Source organism: Erpetoichthys calabaricus, chromosome 8, assembly GCF_900747795.2.
Source record: "Erpetoichthys calabaricus chromosome 8, fErpCal1.3, whole genome shotgun sequence".
NCBI classification, from domain to species: domain Eukaryota; kingdom Metazoa; phylum Chordata; class Cladistia; order Polypteriformes; family Polypteridae; genus Erpetoichthys; species Erpetoichthys calabaricus.
This window is the reverse complement of record NC_041401.2, coordinates 81528117-81544910: the sequence shown is the minus strand read 5'-3', so window position 1 is coordinate 81544910 and position 16794 is coordinate 81528117. Positions and strand designations below refer to the sequence as shown.

At 38.5% G+C, this 16794-nt stretch overlaps 2 protein-coding genes across 2 annotated transcripts in view; one reads left to right on the top strand and one right to left on the bottom strand.

Moving 5' to 3' along the window:
- Nucleotides 1-12448, bottom strand: part of LOC114655762 (unconventional myosin-XIX) — a 75995-nt gene extending 63547 nt beyond the window's left edge. Inside the window, exon 1 of the mRNA XM_028806978.2 lies at nucleotides 12211-12448. Within this exon, the coding sequence (XP_028662811.1) occupies nucleotides 12211-12318 (108 nt within the window). The 5' untranslated portion in view covers nucleotides 12319-12448. The remainder of the gene's footprint in view (nucleotides 1-12210) is intronic.
- Nucleotides 12449-12490: 42 nt separating this feature from the next.
- Nucleotides 12491-16360, top strand: pigw (phosphatidylinositol glycan anchor biosynthesis, class W). The gene is made up of 2 exons (XM_028806980.2): nucleotides 12491-12536; nucleotides 14823-16360. The coding sequence occupies exon 2, from the start codon at nucleotides 14844-14846 to the stop codon at nucleotides 16344-16346; it is 1503 nt and encodes a 500-aa protein (XP_028662813.1). The 5' UTR covers nucleotides 12491-12536; nucleotides 14823-14843; the 3' UTR covers nucleotides 16347-16360.
- The last annotated feature ends 434 nt before the right edge of the window (nucleotides 16361-16794 follow it).

Sequence of the window (16794 nt, the reverse complement as noted above, 5' to 3'; positions counted from 1 at the left end):
TTGTGAAATTGGCTAAACATGACAGAAAAAAGTGCAATGGATTTCCAGTTACACTGAATCTTTAATGATGTTCATGACTGCAATTAGACTACACTTGAACTACTCTGCTTTTGGTTGGATTTCCGAGGTAACAGAGATGGTTCAGTCAGTCATTTGCTAACTCGCTTAGTCCTGAACAGGGTCATGGGGGTCTGCTGGAGCCTATCCCAGCCACCAAAGGGTGCAAGGCAGGGACAAGCCCTGGACAGGTCGCCAGTCTATTGCAGGGCAAACACACACACCAACACACACTAGGGCCACTTTAGAATTGCCCATTCACCTAAAATGCATGTCTTTGGACTGTGGGAGGAAACAAGAGCACCAGAAGGAGCCAACCCCCCCCCCCATAAAAAAAAAAGATAAACATGCAAACTCTGCACTGGGATAACCCAGGATGCAAACCCTGGTCTCCTTGCACTGTGCCACCCAGAGATAGTACAGAAATCCTTATTTTAGGCATTCTCTTGTAATAACTAATATTAATTAAGAAAATAAAACCAATGGCCATAGACTTGAGAAGGTAAAGAAAAATTATTCCACCTGATTAATAAAAGGAGAATTGCTTGAGAATATAATGCTGGAATCAAAGTAACTCTACACATTTATGCTAACATTTCTACAAACTCGAGTTTTTTTGTCAAGTGAACATATCTACAGGTATGTTATTTTATATCCTGAGACATCCAGTTCTACTAAAAAAACAAACATTTGCTTTTATGTAAATACAGTGGAACAAATTTTAAAAGATATAGCATTGGACATATTTGTTTACTACCACTGGATGACCAAAAGTCTTCAGAAATTAAAATATGTCATTTCACTGTTTACATAAACTAAAGAAATGTGTTGATTGTCTATTATATTATGTTTACATGGCATTAATCCCAATGAATTGCTCAGACCACTGTCCAACATTCAGTTAAAAATTGCAAAATGTGTATACATATATCCACTTATATATAAGTCAGTTGATTTTCAAGTTCAGCCCCAGGAGACACCAGTGGCTACAGCATTTTGTTCTAAACAGTTTCTCAATAATGGATTCAATCTACCTCTAAAATTGTTCAGATTGATCTTTTTTCTTTGTGTATACTGCATTTAGGAAAAAGCAGTGGTGCAAGATTTACATGCATAAGAACATTAGGATTATATATATACATTTTTTTACAGTTTTATGCTTCTAAACCTATTTTGTCATTTATTTTTTCTGCGGATTTTACTGCCTTCATTATATCCTAATAATGTCAATTAATGAAAAATGGAGATACTACGGAAGACAGGACATAATGATGAAAGGTTTAACACCAGAAATTTTAAAACTGAAAAATTTGACTGGAATGAAACAAGCATTTATGTATGCTACATGGAGATATTTTAGTGCATTTTATTTTGGTTTTCATCATCATCATGACTTTCATTCTGCTTTTCCAGCTGTTCTGGCTATTTAATCTGTAATTTTACTAATGACTATGCTAGTGGGTCTCACACTAAAGTAGCTGCTGCCCTTCAGCTTGTAGCGTTCCCACATAAAGATAATGTTTTCTGCTGTTGATCGGGTGTTGTGGGGAACAGTCTTACATCCAGAGATTGACAGCGGTGCCCCAGAGGTGGAACTTCCGGTTTTACTGTTTTTTTCGGGGAGTGATTTGCATAAAGGGCGCCGTTTTAAAGAGAGAAGAAGAAGAGAAGGGAAAAGAAAAAAAGAGCATCAAATAATAAAAAAAAACAGATCAGCTACTGCACGGGCCATACAGTCAGTCTTGCGACATGATACAATATAGTAAGTCCTTTGAAATAGCTCACCCGAGTCCGTAGGAATTAGCGGAACGTTCGATTTCCTGATCAAAAGAAGACCTTCCACCTTCTGAGAGGACTGTAGGAGCTCCTAGACTTCTTACATGGCCCGTGCAGTAGCTGATGTTTTTTTTTATTATCCGATGCTTTTTTTCTTTTCCCTCCTCTTCTTCTTCTCTCTTTAAAATGGCGCCCTTTATGCAAATCACTCCCCGAAAAAAACAGTAAAACCGGAAGTTCCACCTCTGGGGCACCGCTGTCAATCTCTGGATGTAAGACTGTTCCCCACAACACCCGATCGACAGCAGAAAACATATTATCTTTATGTGGCAGCGCTACATAGATCCCCACCCCCAGTCGGCGGAACGGCGGGTCCAAAGTAGGACTTGATATTGGCTACATGAATTGTTTCCACTATGGCATCTACACCACTACCCCTTTGTATGCGGAAATTAACTGGTCCTAAACTGGACCTTACTGGACCCACCCATTTGGGTGCTAGCTTAGCAGCAAACCTGTTGACAGCACTGGAGACTGGGTGAGTCCTAGTCCAAACCAAGTCCCTGACAGCAAAGGGTACCACTCGCCGTCGTGCATTATAATACTTAGCCTGCCTGGATGTCGCACTCACCAACCTCCTTTGTACTTGCTGCTTTAATTTTTCGAGGATCTGAATTGTGGTGTATGTCTTTGAATCAGGGAGAGGTGCTGGGGTGATAAGACGATCAAGGGGACTTTTGAGTTGTTGGCCAATAGCCACCCAAGCAGGGGTCTCACCAGTGGCCTCATGTACCGCTGTGTTTATAGCAAATCGGAGCTCCGGTAGCCACTTATCCCAGTCTTGGTGTCTTTCGCCCACATAGGAGGCTACCATAGTCTTCAGGGTCCTATTCACTCTTTCCGTCAAATTTGTCTGTGGATGGTAAGCCGTGGTGAGTTTCTGTTTGACTCCCCAAGCTGTATACAGTCCCTGAAGCATAGAGCTAGTAAATTGAGGGCCCGTCAGACACAATATACTTTGGGACCCCCCAGCGGGTGAAAATCTCACCTTTGAGAGTAGAATAAATCTTTGCGATCACGTCCAATCTTATCAGAATCTTCATTAACCTTCTGGCACTCAGGACAGTTGGTTTGTGCTCAAGCTAGGTTCTGCATACTTAAAGATAGGTCTGTCCATTGAGTATGAGTAGTGACCACACATATATCCCCAGATATCCAACAAATCCAGGACAGTGCATCCGGGACGATGTTGTTACAGCCCTTCTGGTAGAACACCTTGAAATTAAAAGCTTGGAGGCGCAAAACCCATCTGGTCAGTCGGGATGACATCTTCGGCTGATTAAAAGGCCCAAGTCAGTCCATTATGATCAGTGAAGACCTCGAATTCCACACCTTCTAGAAAGTGGCGCCATTTTTCCACAGCCCAGACCACCGCCAAGCATTCTTTTTCCGAGGTGGAGTAATTTAGCTTGGCCCCATGCAGAGCCCTTGAGGCATAAGCAATTACTTTCTGATCCCCCTCGATCGTTTGGGTCAGAACTGCTCCAAGCCCAATGTTGCTGGTATCTGTGTGAACTTGAAAAATGAGCCGTACATCAGGTTGAGCCAGGATGGGTGGAGATTGGAGAGCCCCCTTTAATTGTTCAACTGCATCCTGACATTGAGCTGTCCATTCCCATGGAACATCCTTCTTCTTCAGGTGATGCAAGGGTGCAGCGATGTCAGCCAATCGAGGGATAAATTTGTGGTACTACCCTACAAGACCAAGAAACCTCTGCAGACTTTTAAGATCTGTGGGGGCAGAATAGCCCTGAATTGCTGCGACCTTTTCAGGGTCCACTTCAACCCCTTTTCCCGACATCACATGGCCCAAGAACCTAATCTGGGGTTGAAGGAAACAACACTTCTCCACATTTAGTGTCAGATGTGCCTGTTGCAGCCCTGGAAGACCACTTCTAGATGTTGCAGATGAGGGTGCAGTGCTGGGGAGAACACAACTACAGTGGTGTGAAAAACTATTTGCCCCCTTCCTGATTTCTTATTCTTTTGCATGTTTGTCACACAAAATGTTTCTGATCATCAAACACATTTAACCATTAGTCAAATATAACACAAGTAAACACAAAATGCAGTTTTTAAATGATGGTTTTTATTATTTAGGGAGAAAAAAAATCCAAACCTACATGGCCCTGTGTGAAAAAGTAATTGCCCCCTTGTTAAAAAATAACCTAACTGTGGTGTATCACACCTGAGTTCAATTTCCGTAGCCACCCCCAGGCCTGATTACTGCCACACCTGTTTCAATCAAGAAATCACTTAAATAGGAGCTGCCTGACACAGAGAAGTAGACCAAAAGCACCTCAAAAGCTAGACATCATGCCAAGATCCAAAGAAATTCAGGAACAAATGAGAACAGAAGTAATTGAGATCTATCAGTCTGGTAAAGGTTATAAAGCCATTTCTAAAGCTTTGGGACTCCAGCGAACCACAGTGAGAGCCATTATCCACAAATGTCAAAAACATGGAACAGTGGTGAACCTTCCCAGGAGTGGCCGGCCGACCAAAATTACCCCAAGAGCGCAGAGACGACTCATCCGAGAGGTCACAAAAGACCCTAGGACAACGTCTAAAGAACTGCAGGCCTCACTTGCCTCAATTAAGGTCAGTGTTCACGACTCCACCATAAGAAAGAGACTGGGCAAAAACGGCCTGCATGGCAGATTTCCAAGACGCAAACCACTGTTAAGCAAAAAGAACATTAGGGCTCGTCTCAATTTTGCTAAGAAACATCTCAATGATTGCCAAGACTTTTGGGAAAATACCTTGTGGACTGATGAGTCAAAAGTTGAACTTTTTGGAAGGCAAATGTCCCGTTACATGTGGCGTAAAAGGAACACAACATTTCAGAAAAAGAACATCATACCAACAGTAAAATATGGTGGTGGTAGTGTGATGGTCTGGGGTTGTTTTGCTGCTTCAGGACCTGGAAGGCTTGCTGTGATAGATGGAACCATGAATTCTACTGTCTACCAAAAAATCCTGAAGGAGAATGTCCGGCCATCTGTTCATCAACTCAAGCTGAAGCGATCTTGGGTGCTGCAACAGGACAATGACCCAAAACACACCAGTAAATCCACCTCTGAATGGCTGAAGAAAAACAAAATGAAGACTTTGGAGTGGCCTAGTCAAAGTCCTGACCTGAATCCAATTGAGATGCTATGGCATGACCTTAAAAAGGCGGTTCATGCTAGAAAACCCTCAAATAAAGCTGAATTACAACAATTTTGCAAAGATGAGTGGGCCAAAATTCCTCCAGAGCGCTGTAAAAGACTCATTGCAAGTTATCGCAAACGCTTGATTGCAGTTATTGCTGCTAAGGGTGGCCCAACCAGTTATTAGGTTCAGGGGGCAATTACTTTTTCACACAGGGCCATGTAGGTTTGGATTTTTTTTTCTCCCTAAATAATAAAAACCACCATTTAGAAACTGCATTTTGTGTTTACTTGTGTTATATTTGACTAATGGTTAAATGTGTTTGATGATCAGAAACATTTTGTGTGACAAACATGCAAAAGAATAAGAAATCAGGAAGGGGGCAAATAGTTTTTCACACCACTGTATGTCATCAATGTATACATAGCAGATTTTGCCAGTTAACCCCTTGAGAACTTGCTCCATCAGACGCTGGAAACTAGCCCCAGCATTCTTCAGCCCGAATGGCATGGCTCTGAATTGGAATAATCCATCGGGGGTAATTACTGCTGTCTTCGGTTTGCTATATTCCTCCATTTGCACCTGCCAATATTCACTGTGGAGGTCCAGGGTGCTAAAGATGTTTGCAACATGTAGACTTTCCAAGATCTCTTGAACTAGGGGCATTGGATAAGCATCGTGATGGGTTTTTGCATTTAATCCCCTGTAGTCTACACAAAAACGATATGTCTCATCCCGTTTTTTTTTTTTATAAGGACTACTGGAGAGGCCCATGGTGAAGTTGACGGTTCTATGATGCCATCCTGCAATATCTTGCCCAGATGCTCCCTTATGATTTCCCTCTTCTGGGGGGATACCCTGTATGCCCGATGACTAACTGGGATCGCATCTTTATTCCTTATAATATGAGAGATAGCACTGGTTAAACCCAGTTTTTTTGTCCACACTTCTGGCCATCGACACAATAGAGGCTTCACCTCCTCGGGTTGTTACAGAACGCTTGCTAGTGAGTTGGTCTTGGAAGTCATTACCTCAGCAGCATAAAAATTGAGGTTGGACCATCCCAGATCTTCGCGAGCCTTTGATAAGAAAGGCTTTATTTCACCCCCATCTATAGAGTAGCTCCTCAAATGCAGATGTATAGACATCTGGATGGAGGTAGTAAAATCCAGACCAAGGAGCAATGGCATGGTCAAGTGCTTGTCCTCCAGAACATAGGTTTCAGCCTTCCAGTGGGTCAAATCTATTTGGAAGGTTAACAGGACCCTACCCACAGTCACATGCCTGGTGCCATCCGCTAAAATAAATTTGACTGAGGTTGCTGTTGCAAGGTTTTCCCCTGGTAGTGCCATTTTTTTCCACAGGCTCTTCTTCATTAGAGTGAACTGGCTTCTAGTATCTACGACTGCATCTACGTGTAATCCCCTCACCTGGGTCAAGACCACCAGAAGAGAGGTCTGTACCTGAACAACAGAGACCCCCACTTCAGTTAGGCTGTTCTGTTTTTTAGGTGCTTTCGTGGAATGAACTTCCTTTTTGGTAGTCTGAACTTTAGTCCAGTATTCTTTGGAAGCAGCCCAGTCTCGTTCCACAAGAGAACCCACCTTCACCAGTTGTTCCACCGAGGTCACCACTCCCCTCAATCCTCCAGCCAAGCGTGGATTGCAGGCGTTCAATATATGGCATACCAGTTCTTCCTCTGCCATGTCAGGTTGCCACTTCAGACATAGAGCCCGATAATCGTATGCAAAATCCCTTATGGACTGTGTGGGTACTTGAACCATTGACCGGAGACACTCTTCAAGTTCCATCTTATAACCAGAAGGAAGGAAAGCATTAAGAAATTCATGTTTAAAAGAAATCCAGTCAGTGATTTTGTGTCAGACAGCCTGCCATCAGCTCCTCCCTGGACCTTGTAAAGAGGTGTTTATCACCCCCATAAGCTCTTCATTGCCCAGCAGTGTAGCAGACACAAAAGCTTCCCCACGCTCTAAAAAGTCAATCACATCCTCTGAAGTTTAGTCCGTTTTAAACTTTGGAAAATCCAAGCAGAGCGCCGACACTTGAGGAAGCGCATGGGATTGATAAATGTGCGATACCAAGGCGTTGACTGTGCAGCCGGAATTTTAATCGCAGAAATACTTTTCCGTATCTCCTTACGTAGTTCTTTCTTCCACTGGCGATCTCGCTGCTGTAGACACTGTACGATCTCTCACTCCATAGCCGCTAGTTGGGCAGAGAAGTTGTCCTTAAGCTCTGCGATCGCTGTATCCACATAGACGCGGAGCCCCTCTTCACGAGATACTGTACTTTCTGCCACAGAAGTTATTCTCTCGTCTAGAGCATCGAGATGTTCAGAAACAGCCGCGAGTAACAGCGGATTGCCATCAACGTCCTCCTAGTCCGGTACGGGTGGATCCTCCAGATACATGAACTGCAACAGACTAGATAGATCATGGATGCCTGCAGGAGTCCTGACGGTGACATGACGGCTTTGGGCTACCGGGTCCACACACAGCGATACATTCGGACTGGCATCCTCCTGCTCAAGCAGCACCGAAGACACACTCATTATAACTTTAGGTAAGTTTAGTCAAAATACGGGGAATATCAAGATGCATATTATCTTAATCCTCAGAGAGGGCACCAACTGTAACAATTCGTCTCGAGCGCTAACATGAGACGATTGCTACCACTAATCTGTCCTAGGAGACGGCAGATGATAAAAGGATAGGCCAATATCACACCCCAATAAATTTCCCGTATACCCTTTATTCTACACAAAAACAGTCCCTTAATACCAATGCATTTATAGCCCACAAAAACTATAGTCCATATGTATCATCACATTACATAAAATAAACAAAAAAAATACAATCCCTTACACATGCACTCCCCACCCTAAATAACCCTTATATTGCGGCAATATCCAACATACTCCTCGTTTGGCCTGCCGGCAGTTTCGGGGCAGAACAGTGGACAACTGTGGATCTATTTATCATCTCTGGAAGGGGAACTGGGGGAATGAATATTGTTATTGTGTGTATATATACAGTATGTATATATTTGTGGCGCTGCAATATAAGGGTTATTTAGGGTGGGGGGTGCATGTGTAAGGGATTGTATTTTTTTTGTTTATTTTATGTAATGTGATGATACATATGGACTATAGTTTTTGTGGGCTATAAATACATTGGTATTAAGGGACTGTTTTTGTGTAGAATAAAGGGTATACGGGAAATTTATTGGGGTGTGATATTAGCCTATCCTTTTATCATCTACTGTCTCCTAGGACAGATTAGTGGTAGCAATCGTCTCATGTTAGCGCTCGAGACGAATTGTTACAAGATTTCAGTGTAATTTTACCTAGTGTCTACACTACTTGTCGTTAACTGCCATCATTGGAATACAATTAAGAGAGCCAACTCCAAAATTGACAAAGACAGTTAAAAACTTAAACTATTACAAAACCATTAATATTCTAAATTTCTTGTACATGTAAATCTCACTTTACAGCTCTTTTCTAAATGCAGAGTAAGAGAAGAAAACAGACCAAATAATTAAGTGTGATCAATTAAAGGTAAAATGACCCAATGGTTGTGAAACTGGTTGAAACAAAAACCTGCAGCCCTAGGGATGCCTCAAGAGTGAACACAGAAACCACTGCAGTAAGCTATACCATGTATGGGTCTCAAAAGAAAATTTTAAACAAGTGGGAGTTATTAATCCATTTCATGGCTACAAAGGTAAGAAACTATCCTTGCAAGCAAGAAATGTAAGGTCAGGAACTATCTGAACAAGGCAGAAGCCAACCTCAGGAAGGGCAACTGCTCTTCACTTACTCATTCAGACTTACATTTGCAACAAAAAACTAAAGTACATGTAAAACAAAACCCAGGCAGACATCGGGAGAAAGTAACAAACAACAACAAAATGTTATAAAACCTGTTTAATGAAATTCAGGGTCACAAGGGTTTGGAGTCAGTCACAGAAGTATCAGGCTCAAAGCAGGAATTAGAACTAGATGGGGCACCAATCCCACACTTGCTCAAACAATGCCACAAAACACTGAAGTAGGTGTAGAAAAATTCCTTACGCACATGGGGAGAAAGTGCTAACTTGAAACAGACTTTCTCCCAGTGTCCCTGAGTTTTTCTGTGTCCGAAATGTATAAAATTTGTACAAGTGTGGGTGTGTACATGGCTATGGTCCAAAATTATGCAGTTGTTCCATAAATGAGTAGTTCCTGCCTTGTACCCGTTGATGGGTGGGCTCTAGCTTTTGACAACCCTTAAATCTGATTAGGTAAATGGATTGAAAGATAAATCAATATATGCCATTACACCTGCTTAAAACAATAAGTGAATTTCATCAACAGACAGAGGGAAACATTTTTATTTCATTACTCTTTTCTAATACACAATGTCTCTAACTTAAAAACACATATACCAGTAAAAATAAGAAACTATCAACCCATGCATTGTTCAACTGTACGCTGATTTATTAGTTATCAAAAATATTTACATTTTTTTCTATTATGTAATAATAATAACTAAATCTAGCACTTAAGCTACCAAACAACACAATTGCTGCATGAATGAAGGCTTAGGGTGTATAACATTGCATTTCAGCTGCTTTAAGTTCTGTTTACACACATTAAACCAGTTACTTCTAGTTTTGGCTGAGAATTTTTTCTTCTGAATAACCTTGGCTGAAGGACATTATACAACCAAGTTTTCAATTAAGTTTCTCTTTTTATTTTTCTCAGCTGATTTTAATATTAACTTGCCGATGTTCTCAGTTATTTTCTGTAGCACAATATATTTCAAAGAGATTTTAATGTACTTGCTGTATACCTTTTTTGGTAATAAAGGCATTTAAATGTGGTTTGTCCAACACTTTACCACAAGTATACATAAGTTAAAAATGAATATATTTGATTAATTATTTTTAAAATGTAAGGTGTAGCTACTAAAAAACAAAATGGTAATGGCATTAAGATCAAGTTGGGAGCTCTTGGCCATAACATTTAAGTAAAGAATATGCTTTAACAGTTCTTTATAAATAAGTGGAGGGTAACGTACTGTATATTTACCACATATCTGTATAGATAGAAATGAGAGTATGACCAGAGATTTACAAGATTCCTAATCAAGGTGGAATAATGTAAAGTGTGTTAGAAAATAGATGGTTGGAAAAATGTGACTTATAAAGAACTATAAACTGTAACAATTAGTTACCAGTTAATTCAATTATAGTGAAACACAGAGTTTAGAAACTTTTCTTTATATATTTACCACTAGGGTTTTTAAGTGCTCTGTTTACAACTCACAAAATACCTTTAAGTTTTCTAGGTTGCTTTTGCCCTAAAGGAAAGGTTACTTTGGTACAAACTGTATCCCTTTATATGTTATTGACATATGGAATCAGGTTGTAATGTAATAATAACATTCTTTCAGAATAATTTATTTCATCACACTTTTGAATATTGTGTGTTAAATTCTAATTCATGGTTCTTTCTCCCCCATATCACTGCTACGAAGATAAAAAGACTATTTTGCATCAGTGGGCATCTTCAATATTTACCAAGACAACAACAATATTCAAACAATTGTAATATTCACTAACCAAATAACAATGTAACCAAGGAACACAACTGTTATTAAAATAAAAACTCAAAACTTGTTTATATGCGATGCTAGTTCATGAATTTTGTAAATCTATAATGAATAAAACTAATTTTATTTGAATTCTATATAATATGCAGATTGTCTAAAAAAAGAAATATACATAGTACTTTATAAGTGTCTTTTTATAGCTATCAAGAACTGCTAGAGGTCATGATTAATGCATAAATTAGTAAAAAAAAATTACTAGAAAGTCTTGATGGAAATTATGCTTTTCTTACACATTTCAAAATGTGAAATCTCATTCCTTCAGGTTTAACGCGTATTAAATATTATGAAAAGACCAGATCTGAGTACTATTTGTAAAGGTCCATCCTTTCCTATTTTGTAACCATTTTATAGCCATTCATTGCAGCTCCCAGATACTTTTATTTATATCAGTGACATCTTCAACATTTACCAGCGGCATCTGTTTTAACATTTTTTCTTTTCATTTTCAAAATACCAAATTGTTGTTGACATAATTGTATTCACAATAATGATGCTTAAGAAAAAAAAACTTCCGAAAATGAAATTACCGTACCAGCATTCGATAAAAAATCGTTTTTAAACTGGTAATCTGTAACCCGATTCTTTATTCCAGGCCACTAACTCATCATGCCAGTCTTAAAAGAAACGTTGATTATAATACTTATGATCTTTAACATTATGAATGCACTGTGTTAGATACCACTTGCAAAAAATATAATTTCTATAACTTAATAATTATCCGAATTGTAAACACATCAATACAGATTTCGGGAAAATTACCATAGTATATAATGAACCAGTTAAAAGTTTAAATGACCGTAAAGGAGATTTCTGAACATTCTCTGGCTACCTGGTTGTCAACCTTGACCCAAGTAAAATTTGAATGTCCTCTCTTGTTTTAGTTTTCAGAAACGAACACCAACCAGATTCAAAAATAAACACTTGGCTATCTGAGGCGTTAGAAAAGAATTTAATAATTCATAAGTATTAATCTTTATAAGTATTCACATTTCACACAAAACACATAACGCGCGAAAAATAAAACTGTTATCAAAGGTTTTTTAGAGGCAAAGAATGTACTCGGAAAAAAAAACACTTTAAGTGTAATCACTAACATATTGATGTTTGTTTCTGATTGGAATCTCGGAATAAGCACGGTGACACCATCCGGCTTCTCCCACTTTCTAATTTGAATTTTGCTGAGCTTTTGAAGACTCAATGCAGTGGAATGAAAAAACTGTTCCAAATTCACTGATGCGCAAAGGTAAATGAAGCACATAATGGCCATCATCGTGATCAAAAAAACTTTTCATTTCATAATGAAACAAAGGTACTTTCTGCTACGGACACTTCTGATTTCGCTACCGGATCTTAAAAGCCTCTCACAAAATTAGATAAATGCTAAACTTTCATGTGAAAAAACTGAATAACTTCGAAAACTAAGCTAATAATACAGCTTTAAATTTGGACTGAAACGGACAGATCTGAAGGGCACTCGGCAATTTACCTGCTTCGCTCCAACTCCCACTGTACTGCCACGCGTCCAGAACCTTTTTTTATTACTGTTTGAGCTGTAGCCAGCGTGGGAACTTGCTCTTGTGTTGGCTGTTGTCATTTTTCGTACCGAAAAAATCACCTTTTCCAAATGTGTTTTACCCTGATCATTCCAATTCAATCGCTTACTTTAAGAGCAGCCACGGCATGCCATGTAACTGCAATATTCAAACTAATGCAAATAGGGCGGGCTCTTGTCTGCGTCATTACGCTCCGCCCATTTATATCAATTACGTCGTGCGTGCGCCTGCCAGGTGGTCGGCCGATGCGGAAGTAGAGGTAAATGTTCTGTCTGCAGTGTTGTTTTTATGTATTAAAATGCAAACTGAAAACGTGTTTGTAACATGTTATTATTTACGTTTAACTGATTTTAAATACAAAACAAAAAAGTATTTTTGAATGAAAATTGTTTTTGCTAAGATGCCCGCGATTACATTTGTCATTTGATTACTCTCCTTTCAAAGCAAACCGCGTCGTTAAGCGTTAACAATTGTTCCAAGAGATTGTTTACTACATATAAATACAGAGGCTATCTTAGTGCGTCCAACGAGGAGCCAAGCAAAATGACACCTTTTATTGGCTAACTAAACCGATTACAATATGCAAGCTTCCAGCCTGAAGAAGGGACTTCAGTTGCCTTGAAAGCTTGCATATTGTAATCGGTTCAGTTAGCTAATAAAAGGTGTCATTTTGCTTGACTTCTAACTGTATCCATGGCTAACATGGTACGACACCCTACTACTTCTTGCGTCCAAGCTATTGTTTATTGGCGACTAAATATTTTATAATTTAAAAAAAAATCATATACCTTCAACTGCAGTTCACTTTATTTATACAGAGAAATAGTTATATTGAGAGCAGTAAATACATAAATGCATCGGAGGTCTTTTACTTGTATTCCTTACGTAAGATAAACAAAGAAAATAGCATTAGCTTGTTCAGCACATAATATAACGCATTGGCGAGGTTTGGTTTCTTTAGGATAATACTCATTTATAAATAAATTTCAGTTTAAATATGTTTTAACTCTGTACACATGGAAATTAAGATACGGTATCTGTTTTTGAACTATACATATGTGTTGCATTCCTTGTTGTTTCCTTGTAAATGTGAACAAAAAGCATACTTTGGTGAAATTTAATTCATCCATTTTCTGTGCACATTTTTTTTTCATTGCAAAGTTGCAGTGGTCACAAGAAAAAGAGGCAGCTTGGGACAGGAAGCCATTGCATAGTATTAGTCACAAGGGACAAAATAGTTTTGGATGGGGATTAGTCCACTGCAGGGTATATTCACTAATGTTAGGCAAACTTAGAGATGTTGGTCAAACTAAACTGCAGATTTTAGGTATATTGGAGAAAGCTAGACTGTCTACAGCAGGGATACTCAAAGTGTTTTGGACTGAGGATAACTTTTTCAAAGTCAAAAGATATGGAGGACCACCTATGGCCAACAGCTTCTAATTACTGTAACTTTTGTGTGTTACAGTTATTGCTTTGTAAATTTAAATGTATGTGTTACTTTCACTGTTATGCCCTTGGATGGTTCTTTAAGAAAGACAATTAAAAAAAAAAAAAAAGCGCAAACAGAACTCTGAAAGACTTGCACTGCTCTTTGGTCTGTGTAAATTCTTGTATTGCTACTCCGAGTATCATGCTGGCTCGAAGTACATGTGCAGAGCGGGAAGAAGTAGAGAAGAAGTAAAAGATGCTATCATCTGCAAGAAAGTCATACAAGGTGCTCTGTGGTTGGGGTCTTAAAAAAATTTGTGTACTGATAAAGCTATGTGAAACAGCTCTTAAGAAAGATCTGCCAACAGACCAGTAATGGTCTAGAGAAAATATGTGAATGTAGGGGTCAGGGTTGATTTGTTTTCGATCTTATGTTTGTAGGAATTGATTTATTTGTATGGAATGTTGTGTGATTTTAATAAAATCAATAAAATCAAAAAAAAAAAGAAAATATGTGAATGTGAGGGGAACATAAACAGCACACACATAGGATGTGGACTTGAATTTTAGCACAGAACTTTCGAGCTGTGTGTCATCAGCACTTTCCACTGTGTAACCCTATATTAGCACAATGTGATATTCTGAAACCCGCTTTAGGGTCACATGAGGCAAAAGCCTGTCCCAACAGCAAAGGGTGCTGGGCTGGAACCAACCTTGAATAGGTAGTTAGTCCCTTTCAGGGACCATTTACACAAACATCCATTCTGTGATGTAGAGATGTTGATTAAATGTTCATACATGTCATTACAATGTGATAAAAAGCACACAGATATAGGGAGAACATGTAAACTTCACACAGGCAGTGACCAGGCACAGGATTCACACATAGGACACTGTGTCTATGAGGCAGCAACACTAAAAGCAGCATCACCACAATGCCCAATATTAATATCTGATTTGGTATTTTTGTACTATTTATTACTTTTCAGATATTTTTGTACTATTCATTGTTACTTTTCAGTTAGCAAAAACTAAATTCATGGGCATTGATTTTTGTTTGGGTTTTTCAAATTGGTAATTGTTTATATCACATATATCCTTTTTCTTATTCTAGCTTGAAAGTTGTTGAAGAAAAATGATGGATAAGCAACTGAAAGAAGACTTTGTCAGTAATTTGAATGGTACCAGTCTCGTAGAGATAGCCCTTGGCTCTTTACTTGCTCCATTATGTGTGGTCAGTCGAGGTCTGGTAATAATTCTGTGTTTCCTAGGAGGGCAGGCACTTCCACTTTCAAAGAAAGCCCATTTCCTAGTGGACTTCATGTTGATTGTAATTCCTCTTGTAATGTCATGCACTGTTTTAAGTGATATGCTCTTAATGGTTATTTTAAGTTTTTTGGTCATCAATTTAAGTTTATTTCTCCAAGTGTACAACAAGAGAAGATCCTTTGTTCAAGACAGAAGTCTTCACATTCTTAAAGTTTTTTTAGGAGGCAATTTGGACAGCAAAGTCATTCCTTCCGTGACAGCATTCCGTGTGTTTGTCAATATAAAGACTGCAATTAGCATTCTTGCTGTTGATTTTGCAGTATTTCCAAGGCGGTATGCAAAAACTGAATCCTATGGTACTGGTGTAATGGACTTTGGTGTGGGTGCATTTGTTTTGGCAAACTCACTGGTAAGTCCAGAATCAAGGCAGAATAACATTTCCAAGTCAAAACTGTGTCATGTCACAAAACAGTTGCTGTCAGTTTGGCCTTTGGTTGCCTTAGGAATGGGGCGAATAATAAGCCTCAAATTTGTTGACTACCATGAGCATGTCTCAGAATATGGAGTCCACTGGAATTTTTTTTTCACACTTGCCATTGTAAGAGTAGTGGCATCTTCTCTCTTGACTTTTGTACCAGCTCGAAAATCATGGATTTTTGCTTGCATTATTGGAGTTTTTTATCAAACAATTTTGGAAACAACGGGTTTAAAATCCTATATTTTGCAAGGGAGTGACAGAGAAGAAGGGTTTATAAGTGCCAACAGAGAAGGCTTGTTTTCAATCTTTGGCTACATCACTATTTACTTAGCTGGAGTACAAATTGGCTTGTATATTATGGAAGAAAGAAAGCAAGTTAAAGATTGGATTAAAACATTTTTTTGCCTTTCACTTGGATGTGTGGGGCTGTTTTCAATTTTATTCATATGTCAGAGGTTTATTGAACCTGTGTCTCGAAGAACAGCAAATCTACCTTTCTGCATTTGGATATTAGCCCAGTCACTGTTTTTCCTATGCTGCTTGATATGCATGGATCTCATCTTGGTTTTTGCAAAACTGATATCCAGATGTTCTCACGTACCTTGTTCATGGACTGTCAGGTCAATAACCTCAAGAAAGAACAGCATTTCATCAAGCAGCTCAGATAAAACTACATTGGACAAAGAAAGATGTCTTATTCAAAGCATAAATAGAAATCAGCTGTTTTATTTCCTTCTCTCTAATGTTATGACTGGATTAACTAATTTAACTATTGACACGCTCCATCAAGGTGCACTGGTTTCCATTTGTGTTCTTGTGGTTTATATGTTTGTAAACTGTTTTACTTTGTATGTTTTACACCTTCAAGAAGTGTCTGTGAAGTTTTGGTAAACAAAAACCAATATTTGTTAAGAAAAATGCAGTATTTGAATGTATTTTTGTGATCATATTTAAAGGTTGAAAATAAATTTTCCTAGGATTATGTCGGAATTACTTGATGTATTAATTTATAATCCTGTACTAGTTATATATCTTTGAAAAAATATTTCTGGACTTACGATACCAAAATTGTGTGAATGAGTTAAAAGTGCTTTAATACTATAATTTTACTACACCATGAAGCCAAACAAATTATACCTCATAAATAACAGTTGCATTAATCTATTTAAAAAAATTTTCCTAGCATTAAAATATAATGTCACAGAAAGCAAGGTTCTTTATGTTCATGGTACAAAAATCTTTTTTTTTGTATCATTTATTTTTACGTACTGTATATACTTCATTATGCTAAAAATTATTTTTGTTTGTAAAAGTTAAATTTCTTGCAAAAAATTATTCT

Excerpts from the sequence above, each read along its gene's own strand:
- pigw (XM_028806980.2), top strand. The coding sequence starts at position 14,844 with ATGATGGATAAGCAACTGAAAGAAGACTTTGTCAGTAATTTGAATGGT.